Source organism: Erithacus rubecula (genome assembly GCF_903797595.1).
Source record: "Erithacus rubecula genome assembly, chromosome: 9".
Classification (NCBI taxonomy): domain Eukaryota; kingdom Metazoa; phylum Chordata; class Aves; order Passeriformes; family Muscicapidae; genus Erithacus; species Erithacus rubecula.
Genome location: NC_136660.1, coordinates 26,628,935 through 26,651,543, shown reverse-complemented (window position 1 = coordinate 26,651,543; position 22,609 = coordinate 26,628,935). Strand labels below are relative to the sequence as shown.

General features: G+C 43.9%; 1 protein-coding gene across 14 annotated transcripts in view; it reads right to left on the bottom strand.

The window, feature by feature from the left end:
• TCF7L2 (transcription factor 7 like 2) overlaps positions 1 to 21,367 on the bottom strand; it is a 173,464-nt gene extending 152,097 nt beyond the window's left edge. For 7 of the 14 annotated variants that reach the window (XM_079311939.1, XM_079311935.1, XM_079311932.1 and 4 more), the window contains exons 1-3: positions 20,463 to 21,076; positions 20,065 to 20,131; positions 19,757 to 19,881 (exon numbers count right to left, since the gene is read on the bottom strand). In XM_079311939.1, coding sequence (XP_079168065.1) covers positions 19,757 to 19,881; positions 20,065 to 20,131; positions 20,463 to 20,651 — 381 coding nt within the window. In that variant the 5' untranslated portion in view covers positions 20,652 to 21,076. Of the gene's footprint in view, positions 1 to 19,756; positions 19,882 to 20,064; positions 20,132 to 20,462; positions 21,078 to 21,103 lie in introns of those variants that run through there. The other 7 variants (XM_079311933.1, XM_079311936.1, XM_079311937.1 and 4 more) reach the window with 3 other exon arrangements.
• Positions 21,368 to 22,609: the final 1,242 nt, after the last annotated feature.

Genomic DNA, 22,609 nt, shown 5'->3' with positions numbered 1-22,609 from the left:
TGGAGCTGAAAAAAATCCAGCTTTTCCCAGCAGCCGTGTCCCCGAGCAGCGCGGATCGCCGTGCTGGAACCGCGCTCTGCGGAGGGTGAGCTCAGGCAGCTGGCATGGGGAGCCAGGCTGAGGTCAGGCTGCTTGGAAAGACCAGCCAAAGGGCCATCATAGCTTCTAAGATTTGCTGGTTTGTCCCAGCAAAATCCTCAAACAAACCAGCCTTGCACTGCAGAGGGATTCAATTCAGAGGCACGGAGTGCATCCATACCCCTGTGCAAACAGCCTTGGCCAACAGCCAGCCAGAGAGACCCAGCAGCCAAAGCAGGTCCTGCTTTCAGGGGAAAGCAGAACACCAGAGATAAAGGCTGGTATACAACGACCCTCTTTAAAATAATACTGACCAAAAAAAAAAAAAAAAAAATCCATAGGAAAACTCTCATCGGCTTCATCAAAGCCAGGATGTGACCCAAGCTTGTGGAGCCGCCCTGAGGGAAGGCAATTAGCCTCACTCAAGGGATGCCAAAAAATTTAGCAGAGCATCCATAATCACCCTGAAATGTTCTCTACTAGCAAAGCATAATGTGTTTATCATTTATTTCTCAATTAAGTGGTGCTTAAATTGACTAGGGAGTGGATTTCTATTGTATATTGATTAGCCAATAAAAATACATTCTAAAGCAAGTTGGCCTACAGACAAGGAACATCCATCCCTCTCTCTCTGCCAAGCAAAGTGTCTTCTTGGACAGGCTGCCCTACCTCCTCTGCACCTCTCCCAGCAGTTCAGCTCTTGTGCAGAACACTTTTACACAATGAATATGAATTCCTAAGGCTACTTGTAAAATTACTAGGCGCAGCCTTGTTAAACATTCATTTGGAGCTAAGACAATACATTAAAAATCACAAAGCAAGGGAGTGCCAAGTGCAGTTCTACCATCAAAGCTAAATAAACAGAATAGTCCATCAACGGATAATTCCCCCAGCTAAGCCCACACCATCCATCTGCACTCACTGTCTCCCAGATCAATAGCAAGGCTCATTGATTGTAATTGGAACAGGAACATCACACCCTTTTCCTTCCAGGTCAAAAGGCACAATGACTACAAGCCATTAAGTACTTCATGGCATCACTCAATGACTGTATTTATGCCATGTACGTAGTTATGATTATTGCTTGGAATAATGTTCATCTATTTCAGCAACAATCTGACAAACTATATTTATGCTGCACCTTTGGCCTCCTTGCCTGAACTCTGCTCAGCAACATCTCTCAGCTGGGACTACTTCTAACACACAAGCCCTACGAACTGCTTTCAACCTACCAATGTTTCTTGGATGTTGTTTTGTTTCAATCTACTACAAAAGGGTATTTTTCTGCTCTCTGCTCTTCCACCTTCCTTCTCTTTTCCTCTTGCCCCTCAAGCTGTTGGCCAAAGAAAACAAAGGATTTTAAGCTCCATTTCTGCTGTGCCCTCTGTGAGCACTGCAAGTCCAAGGCATTGGCTCAAGAAGCTGCATTTTACCACCCAGCTGGGGAAGAGGCCCCTCAAACCCCTGCAAAGCACACAGGAAACCTCACACTACCTACAGTCCCTCAGGAGCTTCCAGGGGGCCTGGCTGACCACCTTGGAATGTCACTTTATAAAAGTGACAGGCAGGCATTCCTACACTGCACTCACATGACAGCTACCCTGCCATTCCAGAGTTGCTGTGTTTTTTATGGACAGCCAGCAGCAAAAATATTAATGCTACTTCTGTATTTCAGAGAAAGAAAAAAGGCATAGACACATACTTATATTTTATATATACATATATATATATATGCAGGCACACACACACATAAACCCCTTTGCCGTAAACAAAAAGGCTGGTTTGTCTGAAGGTGTTATAAATGCCCTTCAGAGCTCATTTAGTCTGGGCTGCATAATATCACCAATGAATTTGCCACTTGTAAATATTCCAAATTTATGCCAATAAAGTCTTCTCAGGAACCAGACAGCCTATATATGCACCCATACATATAATCCATGCATGGAGCCATTAACATCCGTTTGTGGTTTATTATTCTTGTGAAAGACCAGCAGGGGAAAAAAGGGAAAGTCCAAACCATGTGTCCTCAGAAAAGAACACTGAGCACTCAGCAAGTTGGAGAAGTGGAAGCTCACACCCCATCTGTGAGATGAGGCAGGTCCACACCAGTTCTAATTTCAAAACCGAAAGCAGAGACAAGAACACCAAGGAGAAGGGAGATCAATGATGTCGTGCCAGGCTCTCATAAAAGGTCTGGATACACCTACAGAGCCTTCCTTATGACTGTCATATAAACATTACACTGGGACTGTGTACAGGAGATTAAACTGGAGCAGAGAGAAGCTTCACATGTGTCATTCTACCAAAGGTTATTTTAGGATCAGCTTAGAAGCTGAGTAGTGGGTGGCAGCTGATTATATTACCAGAGGCATATCTAAATATCATGGGCCCATCAGGATCTCTCATAAAGGGTTGTGGCTGCACTGGAACTTGAGCTTGGTTTGCAGAGTGGTCCCCTTCCCAGGGCTGTGGCAATCCTCCCTGGGCATGAACTTCCCTCAGAGCACACAGACACAGCACAAGCACTTTGGCTTAGAGGCCACATTTACTCAAAGAATAATGTCAAGGAACATGCTCAAGACTCCAGCAGCATTTTCCCAGCCAGGAGCACTCTGCTGCCCTATGAACCCTGGTGAGCCACCATGAGCACACAGAACACCTGGGCACAGGACACATCCAGCACCACATCCAGCCCTACATGGCCAAGGCAACACCAAGTGTATCATCCCACAAGCCAGCACCAGGACACAGTTTTCTGCTTCTGTGCATGACAAGTCCCAGCAGTCAGCTGCCTCTGGAGCTCCAGCTGTCAGTGCATCACCCCACGATGGAAACTGCAGCTGAAGGACCATAGCCCAGCTTACCACAAACCCAGAAAAATGTGTGTAGTGGACTGATCTCTGCTTGTATGAGAAGAGTCTGTGCTCTCCCACATTAGCATCCATCCTCACAATCTTAGTCAGAAACCAGTGCTACCTAGTCACAGTCATGCCCATGGCCTGAGATGGCCGAGCAATGCAGCCAGTCCTGTCTTCAAATGGCCTAATTTTGGGTGATTTAGAGGAAACCACAAGGCTTATTCATAGTGACCACTGAGCACAGCACCTAATGGCAGTGCTTGTTCTCACACAGACAGGCAAGCCCTCCCTTACAAAGAATCCTCCAAAACTACTAGAAAATAATCGTGTACTTGATTCTCAAATGTTGCCATGACCTTAAGTTTGCAGAAAAAGAAATCTCAATATATGCTTAAAATACATATGTGTGTTTACATATATTAAATACATATCAGCATTAAAATAATATCAGGAATATTGGTGCTATATAGATTATAGATGTTGATATAAATATTAACACACTATTTTAATATATAACAGAACTTAATAGTTTCCTATCAATCTCTTCCAGATTTCTGCACTAAACCCCTGGTTCATAATTAGCTCTATTTAAATATTTTCAAGGCTTATAGAACAGTTTTTTAGTACTACTTGTATAAAATCTGCAAACATTTATTGAAGCTTTTAAACAGAAGTTTATGTTAAAAATGAACCATTATCCTGAAAAGTAGCTAATTATATTTTCATAAATTTGTAGCTCTTAAGCCATTCAAAACACTACACAAAACCCAGCTTCATTTTAGTTCAGATGTAGTTCCTCTCCTGTTTCCAACTGTTCCAAGATGTTGGTACCTATGACCACATTGATGTGCTCATTTGATTAAAACCAAGTATTTCTAGTGCAATTCCTGAATGAAGCACTCTGTCAGGTTTTGCAGGCCCAGAAGCATAAATTAAATCTGAAATCTGGGCCTTGTTTTGGATGGGCAGTGTTCCTTCAAAAGTCATAAAAGCACTCAAGTAACACCACATGTTAACTGCTGCTCTCTGGCTTTGTCATCTAAAGGACATCACTCCTTGGCTTTTTTCAGCACCCCATTCATCACAGGAGAACACATTCCTGGTTTTTCCCTGAACACCAGTTGGAATCAGCTGTTCCTGGACCTGAGTCTTTGTCCAGATCAGAGAGAACAAGATCCCACCCAGTGCCCACCTTGCCTGCTCAAGCATCTCCAGTAAAGGGACAAATCTTACTACAGGAAAAGAAAAAAGTAATTTAGTTCCCAAAAGGTGGTCCCACCTAGCTGCTATGCAACAAACTGAACACCACATAAGGCTGAAGTGATGGTATATAGCATGCAACAGGCTGAATTATACAAATTTCCAAGGCAGGTACATAACTCTGCTTAAGCAACAAAGAAACAGATGCAAACAGCAGAAATTAATACAATCTATATTGGTAAACACTGAGGAAGAGCAAACAAACACCAGTTGCATCTTCTGCTATGTCAGTGTACACCTATTCATGCAAAAAGATATCATTAAATTATTTTTCCATAATAAGTCTCTAACTTTCTTCAGTAAAATCCACATAACTGCAAAGGCAAAGAATCACCATAACCACTACCTTATATCACCTGCCAGAAATAAGATCACCTCAACAACCTCAACAAGTTTGCAATTCAGAGGTTAATCTTCTTAAAGTTTTAAGACAAATCACTACTCATTATCCTACTGCAACTACACTCTTTGGCAGGAGAAGGTCACACCACCCACCAGAGAGAAAAATACGTATCTCTAGTGGCTCAAACCATGGCACATCATAAAGGACTGTTTTACCACCTTCCAGACAGCCTCCAAACAGTGAGAAATATTTCTTTCTGTAACTTCAAATCAGCCTTTAATAAAGAGCTCTGATTGTTTCCCCAGTATAAGCCAGGCTGCCTGACATTGTTGGGAGGATAACTCATCCTCCTCTGGGCAGAGGTACAACCACAACTCCTTTGGTGCACAAGCAAAAGAGACAACTACTGATTTCTCTCCTGATGAAACAGCCCCATACCTGAGCCTCCTGTTGTGCTACTCAGCTGAGTTATTACTCGTTGAAAAAGAACAGCAAGTAATTTCTGAACCATCTCACAGGCCTTTTTCTCCCCTCCTACATGAACTGAAATGCCAAATACCAAACCTATTTGTAGCAGTCAGGATTAGTTCTAACAGGAGAACCACTGAGAGGATAAACTGATCTGAACATTTATCTAATCACTAACCATCATTCCTACTTATTAGTTTATTGTACCCCAAATGCACAGAGTACTTCACATAACAGAGAAAGTTTGACCTGTGTCTGGAGGAACTCCCAAGAGCAGGAAAGAAAATGAAATAAGATGAAACTGCAAGAGAAACCAATCTCAAGTTACAACCACTTCTGACAGCAGGGACAAGGATCTTGGCTTTCATTCTGCAAGAACCTCTTTTAGCCATTACTGGAACTACCCCAAAGAAAGATAACCTTCTCCTAGATAATCAGGAAGCTACACAAAACTGTAAACCTCTGCATCAACATAACAGAATACCAAGAGGAGGTGTCCTACAGGCTCTAGCACTTCATGCTCCTGGCTGCATTGGTGTTCTTGCCATCTCTGAAGGTTGCTCTGGAGGCATGAGACAGTAAGACACCTTTGTGAAATACACACACCTTCAGCTTTAGAGGAAAATCATCTTGGGAGCCAGACATCCCAAGTGCCTTTGGTGCAAACACAGCATGGCCACGTGAACACACCTAATGCAACTTGCTGATTGTATCAGCACACTGCAATTGGGGCTGGTGATTGCTGGCACCACAAACCACCAGAGTGTCCCAGCACCCAGCTCCATGCAAACATCCAGGCTGAGATGGGATCACTCTGAAGACAATCAGTGTGCAGGATCATTACCAACCACCTCGTGCAGCTAGACCTTGAAAAGTGACTCCATTAAAGTGGTATGAGGGTGAGGTGGGGAGGAAAGAGGAGTGTAGTGTTTATTTCCTTTTAACTTTCTGTTTCATATGTATTCAGTGCCATGTCTGAACGTGCTCAGACGTTTATTCCCCTCCCCATTTACCCTTCCTCCAAATCCTCGTCCTACAAATTTTATCTAGGATCAGAAAATTAAGCTGAATTCATTTCTCTTTCTTATGCTCACAGAGTAATAAAAGGACTTTGCAATCCAAATTCTGCACTTGTGTACACCTGCGTTAACCCCATTGTCCTCAAATTATTCCCTTAACAATGGCTGTGGGTTTGTACAGGTGTAGAACAAGCCCTGTAATTGGAATTTAACAAACAATTCCAACAGCAGAAGAAAAACAAAAAAAAAAAAAGCGAAACTTCAGCTCACTCCTCGTGGCATTGGCTAACATAATCAAGGAGCAGGGAAAAAAACCCAAAACACAAAAGCAAATTTCAAAGGTATTTAGGCATGTGCAGATGCTGGCAGGAAACTCAGGAGATTTCCAAATACTGCCCATTTTCTACTTAGATCCACAAACCAGAGCAATAGCACAGAGTGTAAATGAAGAAGTTGCTTCTCATTTGCACCATTTCCCCAGTATTCTTTTTAGCCTCCTTCCTGCTTCACCAAGTATTTTGCTTCCAAAATAAACTTTATAAGCTTCCTCATGGGATCACAACTTAGGCCATGATCCTACAAACCCAAAAGCACAGACCCAGCTGGGCTGAAGACAATTCCTCAGAGGGCTGGTATGGAGACAAGCCCAGAGCATGTGCAGGACTGGGGTTTGCCCCAAGCACCTCCAAACTGCTTCTCCAGCCACAAACACCAACAGCAGGCAGAAAAGCAAACCAGAGCCAGGCAGGACTGAGGAAATGCCACACAACAAGGAGAGGACATCATCTGCTCCGTGCTGCCACCTCAACTAAACTTGACAGCTGCTCTTCCAGGCTGAGCTGGATTTTACACAGCTGCAAAATCAAATAAAATCTTGCTGTTGCTGTCAGGAGCTCTGGCTTGCAACCACCACTTCAGCTTCCTCCAGCCCTCTTTCTCCAGGCACCAAGCCACAGCCAGGACATGGACATGGTTAGTTTTCGTTGTGATGGATAACTTGGTCACAACAGTCTAATGGGAAATGTTATCCAGCTGGCAAATGAATGAGATTGGTGACTTTATAGGGCCAGAAATTAGTCCTCAGTGATGCAGAATTACTACAGAGAACTCAGCACTGAAGATATGCCTGTTACTGGCATATGCCTGACAAATTAACAAACCAAGAAATTAATTACCAGCTGAGAAAATAATGGACAAGGCCTAAGACTGAGAAAGCCACGTTCAAGAGAGGTCCATCATTTGCAACAAGTACATTCTCCACAATCATTAGTCCTGGTACAATTAGTACCACACTGGTACTCTTTTGGGATGGTAGACATCACAATTGGTCTGCAAACCATCAATGGTTGAGACAAAATAGTATAATCTAAAAATGGAGACATTGTTCAACCTGACCATGGCATTGTCCAACACACAAACCCCACTCTATGCTCAACACTGCAGAGCAATTCAGCATTACTTCTAGGAAAATCAGCATCTCCCAATCCTCCTTGCAACTCCAAGACAATTTCCCCATGATCAGAAAGCCCTGCCATATTCAGACACCATGCTCACAGACAAGGCAACTGAACTAGAGGATCACATGCTACTGAACATTAATAGGCATTTTTGCAATGCAAACTCCAAGACAAGTAATTTTTTCATAGTTTTTCATGTTAAGGCACAACCACGTGAAGAAAAAAAAAGAAGTGTGCTTTTTGCTAAAACAATAGGAGATCTAGCCAAATTTATCATCATCATCAAGTGGAAAGTAATTGAAGGAGGATGAAAGGGGAAAAAAATCAAACTACACAAGAACACATGATCTCTGCGATACAGTTTTCACAGCCACCACTATTTGCATTAACAATGTATCCATAATCCAAAGCAAGACCTTTCTTTACCCTCTGGTCTATCCATACCTTAGGATGTATATATATCAGTATACACCAGTGTAGGTGCTGGCTAATCCCAGGTCTCCAGAAGAGAAGATATCCAGCACTCACAGGGTGCAAATAAAACACCTGACCAGCCTTGCCAGAGGTCTTGGAGGCAATGTGATACACAGAAACAAGACAGGGTGAAGACATCAGCCTAAATTGCTCCCCTCTCTCCCTCTGTATTCAGATGCAGAAGTGAATGAAGGGCAGAAACACAACACTGACTAAATGATTGAGCAAATTAGCCAAGGTTGCCAGCTCCAAACTTTAACAAAGTGGAGATCCTACATTTTTTGGGGGGAGAACAAATAAAAGGCAATCACAAAACCTATTTAAATGGAATCGAAATTACCAACATTACACCCAGGATAATTAATTAAGAAACTCAAGGAGCTTGGTATTTTCTTTTCTTTAGGAGTAAAGGCTAACAGGAAATTCAGCAGTCACATTTTCTTCCTCGGGCAAGAACACCCACACTGCTCACTCACTCATTCACTCCCATTTTTCTCTGTGCAGTGTCTGACCAAGAGGAGCCCAGACTGAGTCCTCCAGACACTCCTGCATCGTGCACAAAAAACAATCCTGATTTTTAGTTTTATTTGGCTTGTTCACAAGACTCAGTCTCATGTAATCCACGGGCCTGATCCTTCTCCTAATAAGAGCAATGGCAAAACTCCAGCTGATTCAGTAGCTCTGGACAGACCTTGCAGCAGCAAGAGGATAAACTATAAGGGCCCAAGCCTTATCCATTCACTTTTCCTGCTTCCACAAGTAATCCTTTTAAAAATAATAGGACTGCTCCTAAAAGTCAAACATGCAGGACTGAATAAGAGCAGAAAACAACAGAAATATTTGGGGCTCCCCCTCCACCACAGCAGAAGTGCATTTTCCCAAACATCCTCTTATTCTAGTAAATCAAATGACAGCACAAAAAAAAAAAAAATAAAAAAGAGCCTAAAAATGCCATTGGAGGCAGGAAGAAGAAACCTAAGTCCTTCTTTTAAAACAAGGACAATCAAATGATGAGTAGTTGAAAATGTGGCCACACACACACACACTCCTTCATATACACATACATACACAGAGGCAGTTCATCAGAAGTGAATCGGAGAGAGAAAGATGAATTTGAACCCTTTATCCCCTGTCCTTTATAAAGGCTGCCACTCAGTAAACGGAGATTGCTCTAATTACTGTGACAATTCTGCACCCCGTTCAAACAACTTTTGTGTTCTGGACAGGTTTCTCCGCGAGTTTGAAATTCTTGGCCTGAGAACCACTCTTGTCTAAAAGAGGTTTCTCGTTGCAAACGCAGAATGCAACACTAACAAGTTGTCCCTCTTTTCAGCTCCTTTCATTCTCCTCTTTTCCAACTGCCTGATTCAGGGCTTAATGGAAACTTGTCAAGGCTTTTCTTCCCACAAACCCTGTAGAGCCCCAAGGCAATCTGTGCACAGAGCAACCACAGGAATCTCATATTGTCAATTAAAATTGAATAGACACCTGATAACCAAGTATGTGTTCAAGAACAATATACATCACATGCATATACAGATGTACCTGTGCAGCCAGCCCAGTGCCCACATTTGGGCACACCAGCAGCACAGCAACTCACTGCTTTCCATCTGCATCCACCCAGTGAGACCCAGGTTCTAGTCTTCACTTTTTCATTCCATATTTATTAAATTTAATTTCACATTAATGAGATTAAAGACAAAGTACTTTCAAGTACTGTAGTCGAGCAACAGAATACAATGGAAAATAAACTAACTACATATACCAAGCACTTGGCCTTTAATAACCCTGGGGATTGTAAAGATATTTAGCTGCTATCCAGATAAAATAATCTCTGTGGATATTCTTTACACAGTGGTTTGTGACCAATGCAGCAGTTATGTTTGTGACTAGCTCCTGTAAGTACCTTTTTTTTTATTTTAACTGACAGACATGATTTAAGCTATAGTTTATGGTGTAGTTTAAGAATTAATAAAAATCCCATGGGAGAATGTAACAGGGATTGAAGTAAACTGAGACATTTGGTTAATAATAATAAAAATCTCAAAGAGCTTGACTTCCAGACTATAATCAAACTATAATCTGTAACTCCTCTGAAAGGGAGAAAACCTTCCTGTAAATATCCCATAGAAAACAAAAGGTAGAAACACTGACTGCCATCTTATTCTCCTGATGTGTTCATTCAAGGTCATACGTTCCCCTGGATTCTTTAATATTGGCAAACATTTATAATAGAGCAGTTTCAATAGCTGTCTGTTCAGCCTGGGTGCAGATCAATGCATCATCTATATGCTGACTTCCAGACCTTGCCTATGTCAGAGTAGTGGTCCTGGTTTTATAAATCTCTTAAATCTAATTAAACCAATGCAAACCTCTTACTGTCTATGCTCCCAAACCAGTTCACTCATTTAACCAAGTTAAAATTATTCAGGCTAGGGTTTAAAGCAGTTCCAAGAGAACCTTTATTAAATATTAGTATCAGTTAAAACAGAAATCAATGTAGTGGCTTTTCTCCAGAACAGAAAAGCCTATAGTCTCAGACTTTTCCAGATCACTCCAGTGGGAGTTCGGATGTGCTCCAAGAGGTATGCCTCCACCTTTTCTTGCTCTATTTTTCCCTTTCTTAAAATAGGATGATTTGTTTCTATTGTATCAGCATCCAAGAAGCTCTCATATTCTCCAGAAAGTGCCTTTGCAGTATTTTCAGATTGGCAATTTCTATTACTTTATTAGTCCCCACATCCTCCTTTTGGACTGTTCGGGTTTTGGGGTTTTTTTATTTGTTTTTTGATTTAGTTTGGGTTTTTTTGGTGTCTGCTGCATCACCACCAATGGTGAATTAAGCAGCAGAGAATGTTTTTGTTTTATATAGCATTTTTCATACCACTGATACTTTGAAAAGACCTACAAAGCTGTGAGATAGACACAAGTCAAGCACATTTATATAATCATACTTGGTAGCCATAGGCATGCAATCGTACTTCCCATGGAGCCTAGGGCACTAAAACCTGTTCTGGCAAGAGGGGAGAACAGTTAGGCAGGACTAACTGTGTCAGTAGGAAGAACAAAATGGTTAAGCCCAACAAGAGTCCCTCCTGAATTCAGCCTCACTCCCTAGCTAAATGCCTGCAGGAGTTTGGTACCCAAAACATCTGACCCCAAAAATAAACACCCCTCCCATCTTCTCCTTCCTTGCACTTCCTTCACCAAGCAGCAAAGGCATTTCAAACAACACAAATCCATTCTCCACTCAAAGCCTACTTGGCTCCTATAATTTCTATCATTTTCCTGTCCTCATTTCTTCTTTGCTGAAGCCAGCAGTATATGAGTCAGAGAACAATCATTAACTTTTACAACTTCCATGCAAATCCACCTACTCATATTAGAAAAGCAGAATTGACATGCAACACAGCCTCGGACCAAACCCTGACCCTGCCAGGATGCTCCACACTTCTGTGGGAAAGTCAGATCCTGCAGAAGCAGGAGCTCATTCAAGAATGCACCATTGGAAATGTAACTTTACTTCCCTCCCCCATCCTGTCCCCTGCAGCAAAGAGCCACGAAGAAGCAGCAATACATCAATATCATATTTAGTTGAGTTTGGCTTTCTCAATACCTTCACCCACTTTTGAAGAACTTGGCCATTGGTTCAAGACACACAGGCCTGCTGCAAAGCCCTTCGTTATTAATAGAAGCCTTTTTTCCACTGACTTCAATGGATCTTGGACCAAGCCCAAGGAAGACAAGATTTCACAGCAGCAAGAGTGACACACATTCTCCGCATTGAAAAAAAAAAAAAAAAAGAAAAGAAACAATAAGAAGCATTTACAATGTCAGTCTGTATAGCACCGTTTTGTTTGTGTTTTGCTTTTTTAAAACAGGCTCTAGGCTGTAGGATTAGCACACCCAAAAAGTCTCTGAAGATGGAAGGAATCACAGGCAGATACAAAATGCTATGGTGAGATACATAACAATCCCAGTGCCTCCCTCAACTAGGATATAGAGGCATCCTCTACCACAACATTTCTTGTAAGTTGCTGCAGCCACACTTTTAAGTGCCCCAGCACTATAAACTCCTCCAGTAACAGCTACAGTATTACCCATGATGAATTAATTTATATTAATATGGCTATCACACGCATTTCCATATGAAACCCATTGTTCTGGAACATTAATAAAAACCCTAAGTGAAGTAACATGGTACCCCTACACTTAGTTTAAAGATATTTAAAATAGATACATTTAGAAGAAAATTGCTAATATCTTTAGTTTATCATATTTGGCACAGCAAGCAGAAACCCAGTTATCTTCTCAGTACGTATTTATAGCATCACCCGTTCCCATTCATTCTGCATTTTCTTAGAGAATCTGCTGTACCCTACATCTGCAATTCATTGACTTTACAATTTACCACATGTTGAGATGGAGAGGTCTCAGCTCCATTTGAATCACTGCACAAATATGCAAGTGATTTATCGTTTTAAAACTAAAGACTGCAGAAGAACGACTCCACTTTTCCTGAACATTACTCCTTCTGGCAGACCATGAACAATTACAGCGCGTACTAATTAAGCTCTGTAAATGTGCTGTGCCCTGCTAATGCCTACCAGGCCTCAAATTTAGTTGCATGAAGCCAAACTTCAGCCAGCGACTTAACTCATTCAGCACTGCCCAGTTGCCTGAGCATGACCCCACAAAGAATAAGGGTCGAGGGTTTAGCCAACCTAAAACAAAGGCGTGAGACTGAACAGATTTTGCCGGAAAGAATCACCGGGTGGGGGGAGATGCTGGAAGGGGTGGGAAGCATCTTGGGAATGAGAGGAACATCCTTGTTGATAACCTGTTAAAAAGGTACAATGCCACACCAGCTTTGCAGCAGCGCTGGGGGATTCGGATCTGTCCCCGGGGGCTAATAAGTCACAGCGCTCCATTGATTAGGGAAATGCATAAAACCTTCAACAAAACTGTACAGCTATTTGTGGAAGAGCTGAATTGACAGCCCCTTCTTCAAAAAAAAAAGAAAAAAAAAAAAAAAAAGTCAGGCTTTACATGGCTCTAGAAGAAAAACATATGGCCAAAGGAGTGCAGCTTTCCACCACACACATAACCCTGCCTTTTCTTAAATGAGTCTCCAAGCACAACAGAAACCTACGGGGAACCTGAAATCAACTGCTAGAGAAATTAAAGCTAAAAGTAACACCTAGGCATATTTGAGTAATCACATTATCTTGTTAAAACACACACATACACAGCACAGACAAGACAGCAGCACTTCAAATCTGACTGTCCACTCTAGCAAAGCGTGTGTAATGGGGAGCGAGCCGGGAACAACGAGCTTTGCTGAGCCAAGCACTGTTTCTTCTCGGGCCCCAGACTCTCCTGACACTTAAGAGTCAATCCCCAGATCCCAAGCTTCCCCTCCAACCATCCATTCAAACACTGGCGTTTCCCCCCCGGCCCCCCCAAGTTTCTACAATTTCTCCTCCCGCTCCAACATCCCTCCTTTGTCCTCCAATTACTCTCCAGTGGCCCCCCTGCTCTGGCAGTGCCTCCCCCCAGTTAACCCCTCCCAAAACACCACCCTGTGCACGTCCCCCTGCTCCCCTCCACGCTGACCTACACGTCCATCCCACATTGTCCCTTCCAGCAGGACACAGGGCTTCTCCCCTGAAAACTGCCTGGAACCTCAACATCTTCATTCATTCAGCTCATGTTTTCCCTTAACGTGGCTTCTGCTGCTTTCTAAGAGGCTCTGTTTTATACACACAAACCAGTCTAACACACGCATTTCTAAGCATCCTCCTCCTGCATGAAACCTGAAGCGGCTTTTTCTTTCGTCCCCAGCTCAGCGGTATGTGAGAAAATTAAAGGACATTTCCAGGTGTCATCTGTCTTTAAATGTTTGCTTGTGCCGGTATCTAGGAAATACTGCACAATACTGCTGAGACCTCTGTAAAGGACACGAGCTGTGCTAAACTTCTTCCCTCCTTCAGCCTGGCTGCATCACCCACTGCCCAGCCTCTACAGCACCACAAGCGTTAATTATAAACTTCAGAGCCTACGTAAAATAAAAGAAAAAGCACAAACATAAACCAGCAGTTGGGAGGAGCAGTAGAAATATTCTCTGCTTTTAGGTGGGGAGAGAAAGGATTTCCATATCTCCCCCACACACCCCCAGCACCACACTTCATCTCTCATTGCTTATAATTAGTGAAAGAAATTTGACCCACTGCCAGTGTCTGTGGACCTTGGATATTATAAGGCCAGCGTGGCGTCAAATATCTTAACATTCATAAGTGTTATAGGCTGTAAATAAACCCCGTGGATTTATGACCCTGCGGTGCTTGCCAGCAAACGACTGTGGCACATTTCTTTCAGCAGACCTGTCGAGGTGCAAGTTTGCCTTTGGTTGTAAAATTAACCATTTCCTTCACAAATGTGCCCAATTAAAAGTCAAAGTTTTAAGGCTTACTTACATATTTGCCAGGACATGGGACTAAGGAGACACCCGGGCAACACAGCTTTAAACATCCCCCCCAAAACCTCTCAGCTCCCTCCAAAGCAAAACTTCTCACAACAGCCCCAGTGTGCAAGGAAAGAGTCTGATTTCACAAAAAAAGCCCTGAAAAACCCCAAACTGACAACCCTGCCGCTGCTCTATTCTCCTGCCTATGGCCAGCCCCCGTTTTTGGCTGCTCTGAGGCTGGGGGGAGCAGGCGTCTCCCCCCAGGCTGTGCCTGCAGAAGGATCTCCTCCCTTCCCCCAGGATAATGTCATCTGCTTCCTGTGTAGGAGAGCATTTGCTAAATCCAGGTTGTCTCATGCTTAACTGCCAATAATCCAACTTCCACATAACTCCCAGACAGCTGGGAAAAGGTCCTTAGAGTTTTTAGTCATGGTACAGAAACACACGTCCACACAAAAAATCTGCAGCTGTCCTTTTTCTCTACACCACATTTTTTATCTGATTTTGGGGCCCACTCATGAAAGTCTTGACAAATTTAAAACATTTTTACCTACATTCTGGTTTACAAGCACCAGTGAAAGCTGCAACATATTCCTTTCCCCCTCCATCTTCAGCTGACAAATCAGCACATACTTGCTTGAACAAAAAATGAAGGGGAAGAAGGGAAAAAATAAACCACACCACCCAATTCAACATCCACAGTCCTTGTATGAATGCATTCAAAAAACCTGGAAAGGCATCTACTGTATTTTTTTTTTCACTACAGATCAGCCACTGGTGCACCTATTAAAATTGTTCGATTTCCAAAGCAAATATTATTTTTAATGAAGTGCAGTCCTGCAATTATCCTGTACACTCGAGTAACAGTACTGCATTATATTGTTTTGCAAGGTCCCAGAAACATGAAACTTTTCTCTAACTAATTTTCATAGCCCCCTGAAGAGAAACTGACGAAGTAAGAAATGCAGCATTTGCTTCAGAATAAATTCTTACCAAGGAAAAAGAAAAAAAAAAAAAAAAAGAAAAAGGAGAAAGAAAAAGAAAAGGAAAACAATAAGAAAGAAAGAAAAAAGGCATAGCATTAAAAATAAATCAGCTTCTTTACTGCAAATAAGTTAACAAACACAGTCTGCCACTGTACACCAGCTATGCTAATGCTATAGCAGAGTGATTCAGCAATCTACCTAATTAAGCACAAGGAAAGTTTCTTTATGGAGGTTCCATTTGATTTACACCACAGGATCATCAATTCTTATTTAACAGCTGGTTTTTACACAATTCCAGAAACTTTATTAAAAGCATGTCCATTCTTTTTTTTTTTTAAACAAAGTGAATAATTCACTCTCCACTGAATAGCTCTGTATCATAAAGTACCAAAGTGCTGACATATTAAGTTGTATCTACATTATTAAACTAGTTGGTGGACATTAATACTATAATCCATACTGCAGACATTAAACCTCAACCATAAAGATTAGTAAAGAATTAATATTGTCACATCGAGACTGAAACCTTAACACTCCAGCCATAAATATTTCTGAAGGAGATGAAAAACAATTAGCATAAATACCAAAGAAGGGCAAGAACACCTGTTCTTTTTCAGGGCGATAAGCATTTTATTGTTCTCTATTTAAAATGTAATGACCTGTGTAATTACAGTAATATTACATTGTATTGCAAGGGCTTGGAATGTCACACTTTGAAAAGTGTTGTCAAAACAATTGGAGGGAGGGGAAAAAAAAAAAAGGACCACCATTAACCCTTCACACCCCAGGGTCTAAAGCTTTTGTATTAGGAAGGATTACATTGTTTGATTCAGTAGATAAAGAAAAACATCAATTTTTCAAGGCAATTAATAAAAAATGTTTCTTCCTAAACATAAAAGAAAAAAAAAAATAAAAATCAAGGATATGGGGCTGCTCTCCACCACAGCTATTCCCAACTCCCAAACTTCAGGGCCAAACATCAGCTTGCCCCTACAGCCTCACTCAGTCAGCAACAACTTAGAGGAAAGGAAGATGCAACAGCACTAGCAAAAAGAAGAGCATCCACCAGCAGGGCTTTCTCACATCACACTGCATCTGTTTGCTCACCAAGAGCATCAACCAAGCTCCAAATTTAAGCTAAAAATCAACTACACCACCTCTACGTTTTCCAACTCTGAAAGGAAAAGAGTCTCCTTCATTATCCACATCATGCAGCCAACCCCAGCCCCTCTCCCAGTGCAGGGATGGAACTGGTGCTCTCAGATGCATCACTTCATTACTATTTGACTAGACCTCTACTTAATAACATCCATTCTCAAAAGCACACCACAGTATTCTATCAATAGCAAGATCAGTATGCAAAAAATCCTTGATTTTTAAAAACAAAATTATTCCTATCAATCTTGATAAAGAGTTCGCAGTATTTAAAGCATTATCCTTGAGAAAAGGTTACTCCTCACGAGCAGATTTTATGATACTTCATAATTCTTCACATTCCTGAAGCAGCAAAGGAGAAATTGCTGCCCACAAGTTTGCTCTTGAACAGTCAATTACAGGTACATTTCAAAAGCACAATAATGCCACTACACCCCCAAATAAAGCAACAAAAAAAAAAAAAATCCAGGAAAAAAAAAAACCACAACAAAAAAACCACACCCACAGACTTAAGATTGTACAACAGCAAAAGGAAAAGAAAAACAATTTTGCTACGTATCTGCATCACCTCTTTACCTTGCATGCTCTGACACTTAACAAATATGGCTCCAGGAGAAACTACATAAATAAAAATAAAATTCGTAATTATGCAGAACCATCTATACCTTTCCAACGCGTATTTAAAAATAAAATAAAATCAAACAGGAGAGAGAAAGATCTAGTTCATCTGGAATTGAAAGCTGGTACAGCAGAGAACTAGAATCCACCTAAAAATAGTGTGTGACAGACAACAGCTATCCCGCTGAATCTTTATAATATTCTGCTCTCAGGCCTAAATAAACAACTTTAATTTTTCCTGGCTATAATTAAGTGGCAGGCAAACAAACAAGCATACGGAATGTGAAAGAATAAGGTTAAGAAGACAGGAGAAGGTTGCTGGAGCCTGCATGTGGAAATAAGAAAATTGCCTATTGAGTGTGGAAATATCCTTTCAGAATTCATCTGATAACACAAGCAGGCCACCTGCTATACCAACAATAAACCAACCTGTAAGCTTTTGTACAGCACCTTTAATTCACACGGACCAACATTCCTATGGAGGCCTTTTTTACCGGTGGGGGAGGAATGCTCCAGGAGAGCTAACTGCTGAAGGATCCTATCCCCACAAGCTAAGGGAAAAGGGATCTGTAATAAATGTAACGAGGAAAAAAAGAGCTGGAGCTCTTGTAAGAAAAATGCTTTTAGAAAAAGGCAGCAGAGGTGTGCTTCCTATTAGTCTGCACTTGGAACGGTGGAATGCATTGAAGGTAAAAAACGAGAGAATGAAAAAAAAAAAAAAAGGGAATACAAAGCTTCACAATTCGTAACAAAGTGATTTAGAACAAAGATTGTTTTGCCATCTGGATTCTGGTACTTATGGAATTTGGAATTTATCACCATCATCCATATACATGTGGGTGACCATATTCAAAAGAAAAAACATAATGCATTCAGCCCCTGAATTCCCCTCCCCATCATTACAATTGCAAACTGCAGTCACCCCTCTGCTACTGTCCCAGAAATCACCTCCTCGCAAAAAGAGCCTCACAAGCTTCCAAAATAAAACTCTGCCACAGCCCTAAACATATGCAAAGTCAGAAAACCTTCCTCACAACCTCCTTGTCACTCTACATTTACTAATCTGTATCTACTGACGTTTTACTAAGTGAAAACAAGACTGACCCGATGTTTAATATTTTAATGCTTTAAAACACTTGTAGATCTGATATACTGAAGTTGTCCAAGCCCTCAGTCATTAGTACGGCTTCAACATCTACCCAACAGTAGATCTATTATTGTAAATTGCTATCTCGTGTTACCACAAGGAAAAAAAAAAAAAAGTGTATAAACACACATGGTGATGGTGGGAACGCTTCAGACTCAGAAACACCCAAAAGAAACAAACCAGCAATGCTAAAGCCATCGGTAGCAATCAGTGGTGTTTGGAAGTCCCAGCGGATTTAACCATTCAAAACGAATTTTTTTTTTTTAAACTCTTTTAAAAAGGAAAGAAAAGGTGACACTTGAGAAATCTGATGTCAGAGCAGAGCACACCGTGGGTGACACTAGAAGCGGGAAAACAGCTGGGACTACAAACCCACCAGCAGACCCCCAAACTTTCTGGGATCCGGGCTAAACCTCGCCCTAGCTGCAGGCACACCAGTGAACCCCGAGTTAGGGGCGGAAAAAAAAAATTTAAAAAAAAGCAAAAAAAGCAACAACAAAAAAACCGGACGCTTTCAGCAAATTGCTTTCCTGCCAGCATACTTCCAAGAGGAATTTTGCTCGACTTGTCTGATTATTTTTTGCGCTGCTGCTGCTGCTGCCAGAGCCAAGCGAGGCGAGTTGTTTCCGGACTGAGCCCGGCGTCCCGAGCGCGCTCCCCCCGCTCCGCAGCGGGACGGGGCCGCTCCCGCCCGGCCCCGGGCCGGCCCGGCGGGCAGGGCAGCGGCGCTCGGCCCCGGCGGCGGGGCTCCGAGCCGAGCCGAGCCGAGCCGAGCCCGCCGCACCCCAAGGGGCACAATGGAACCGCCGCTCCCGCAGGCCGGGCCGGGCGAGGGCAGGAGAGGGTTAAGGGGGAGGAAAGGGGAGGGGGAGCCGGCCCAGCCGCCGCGGAGGAGGGCAGGAGGCGACGGATCTCCATGGAAAACGAGGAGTTTGGAGCAGCGGAGAAAACACCCCCCCTCCCCAACAACGGGAGAGAAGGGAAAAGGGGGAGGGAGAAAAAAAAAACCCCAAACTTCTTGGGGTTTTTAAAAATTTGTTTCCAGTTTTGTTTTGAGGCTGAAATAGGTGTTGTTTGGAATTTGTTTGCTTTTTTTTCTTCACCACCCCCCGCAGCGGAGGTTGCAAGGTCTCAAAAAAAAAACTGCCCACAAAACTGAAAGTAAAAAAAAAAATAATAATAACAACAAATAAGAAAAAGCCAAAAAAAAGAAATAAAAGAGGGGAAAAATGGAAAAAAAAAAAAAAAAAGTAACATGGCGAAGTGTAAACAAACCCCCTCCCGGCGCGGCCCGCGGAGTTTGGAAAGTTTGCGGCGCGGGGGAGGGGGCGGCGGCAGGGCCGGGGCAGCGGCACCGGGAGCGCGGCGGCGGGAGCCGGGCAGGGAGCGGGGGGAGGAAAGAGAGGGGGAGAAAAAACGGCACTTACCGTTCTCGCCGTCGGAGAGAGCGATCCATTGGGCAGATACGGGCTGCTGAGGTCGGGGATCATTATAAAGGGATAACCCGGGTATGGTGGGCCCTTAAACAACCCTCCATCTTGCCTCTTCGCAGCTAACATGGCGGGGAGACACGAGCGGGAGCGGGGAAGGAAGGGGCAACAGGGGCAAGAGAAGGGAGGAGAGGGGGAGAAGGAAAAGTTTTTTTAGCAAGTGTCCCCAAAAGAGGAGCCGGGCGCCCGGCGGAGGGGCGGCGGTGCGGGGCGGGCGGCGGTGCCGGCCGGGCCCGCGTACTCACCTTCCTCTAAACTTTCCCGGGATTTATCTCTGAAAGTTTCGGACCGAGGCGGGGGCCGCCGCTCCGCCTGGGAGCGAGCCGGGGATCGGCGTGGGGCAGTTGGGGAACGGGGTGGTTGGGATGGGGAGGATGTTTTTTTGGGGGGATAGAGGGGGGGAGAAGGGAGAAGAGGAGGAATGAAAGGCGAAAAAGAAGGGAGAGGTGCGGGGAAGGAGGTGGACGGGGAAACAAACAGAACAAAACAGAAGGCATCGTTACAAGTTGGTGCCGCGGAGAAAGTTGGGCGCCGGCGGGAGCGGGACCCGGCGCGGCGCCCCCGGCCCCGGCCCCGGGCACAGCGCGGCCCCCGCCCGCCCGCCCGCTCCCCGAAACGGCCCCGCGGGGGGCTTCCCCCGTACCTCCGAGTCTGAGGAGCTGTTTTGATTCGTTTCTGATTCATTGACGAGAGACGACTTGACATCAGCTAAATCCCTCTCCGCCGAGGAGTTCTCGGAGATCTTTTCCTCCTGCTCCCCTTCGTCTTTGAAAGAGATCAGTTCATCGTTGGCGCCCAGGTCGTCCCCTCCACCGCCGTTCAGCTGCGGCATTTTCCTCCTGCTTCACCCCACCAGCAGCAATTTTGCAAAAAGGGGAAGGGGAAAAACAAAAGAAAAAAAAAAAAAAAGGAGGGGAATGGGGGGGAAAAAGGAAAAAGAAGAGGGGGGGGGAAAGTTTGCACCAAAAAAAGAAGAGTCCAAGGTGAAAGTTTCTTTTTTTCCCCTTCTCTTTCCTCCTGGGGAGGGGAAAAGAGGGAGGAGGAGGGGAGGGAAATGTCTCTTCTTTGCTCCTTTGCACCAGTGACTTTAGGCTTCTTCCTTTCCTTCTTCGGGATTTTCTCTTTCTTTCTTCCCGGGAGCTGCTCGGCGTGCACTGCGCGCACACGCACACCCGCGCACGCACTCGCGGAAAAATTAATAATAATAAAAAATATATAAACCGTGGGGAGGGGGGAGCAGCGGGGGGGGAGGGGGGTTAAAAAAAAAAAAATAATGCAACAAACCAAGCCCAGAAGTCAGCTGTGACGGGGGGGCAGTCGCCGCGGATATGGGGAGCCTGTGCCGCTCGGGTTTGAGTGAGTTGAAGTTGGACTGAGAGCTTTTCAGTTCAAAGGCGGCGCTGATTGACAGATAGAAAAAGGGGGATCGAAATCCGGAGGAACGGAGAAGTCTGGGATCCGGGATTATTGACAGGGAGCGAGAAACACACCAGGCACTTAATGAGATGCAGGAGAGGGCGGGGGCTCCCCGGTGACGTCTGCATAAATAAACAGGTCTGGGGCGCGGGAGGGGGAGGAGGAGGAGGAGGAGGGTGGGGAAGTAGGAAACTAACAATGATCCTTTTTGGCATGGGAGCGGGAGCGCGAGGGGAGGGCAGCGGGGGCGGGGGCGCCGCTGGGGGGGCCGGGACGCAAAAGGAGGGGAGGGGAGGGGAGCTTGTCCAAAAAAAAAAAAAGAAAAATGAATTTTCTTTTTTTTTTTTTACGCCCAAGCTCAGAGCTGCGGGACGGGGGGAGCGAGAGGAAAAGCACTCGAACGGGTGTCCCTGACTCCGCGTTGCGGGAGCGCCAACTTTTACATTCTGGACATTAATAAACATGTCATCCCCCCGCAGCCCGGGTTCTCCCGAAGGGTGTTTGTGTGCCCTTATTATTTGGGTACATGTGACGGCAGGGTGGTGCGGTGGGTGCTTTTTTTAAACCGTTAACATTTTTCATGCCACTCGTTGGAGGTAAGAAACTCCAATCATAATAAACACCAGAATATAGTAAAAGCCTTTTTTTTTTTTTTTTTTTTTTTTTTTTCAACAGCACTTGGTCCTTGCATTTATTATAGTTATAACACGCAGGATGAAAATGTGTGAGATCACTCGCTGAAGATCAGATATTTCCAAATTATCTTATAGTAAGGCATAATGTTTTCTGGTCCTTGATGTGAAAAAAAAAAAAAAAAAAGAGAAAGAGAGAGAGAGAAGGAAAAGGAATGTGACTGCTAAGAAGTTAATTAGCATGGCAGGACGGAGAATCAAGGACTCCCAGACTTCAGAAGTGGAAAGTTGTGGTGGCGTAAACATCACGCTGCTGGGGGGAATGAAAGAGAAGGGGGGTCGGGGTGCGGGCCGGGGTCCCCGCGGGGTCCCCGCGGCGGCTCCGGCCGCGGCTCTGCCCGCGCCGCTGCGAAACGGGGAGCAGAGACCCGCGGATGCGAGAAACGGCATCTGCTCCCCGGTCTAACGTGGCCAGGGGAAGGGGAAAACAAATTGATCTTCCAGCAGTGACAAATTGTAACAATGGACGAGTCAATTGGAAACTTTAACATGGGCAAGGAACAAAAGGAGGGGAGTGGGGAGGGGGGCGGGGGAAGACAGTAATTTCAATGGGAATTAGTAAATTGCCTAATGGAAATGGTGTTTGAAAGCAAGGGACAGGCTGTACTAAATAATCCAAACATTCCTCCAGAAATCTAACCTGCTGCTCATGCTAAGGGTCATTCAGCACATAGGGTTTCCA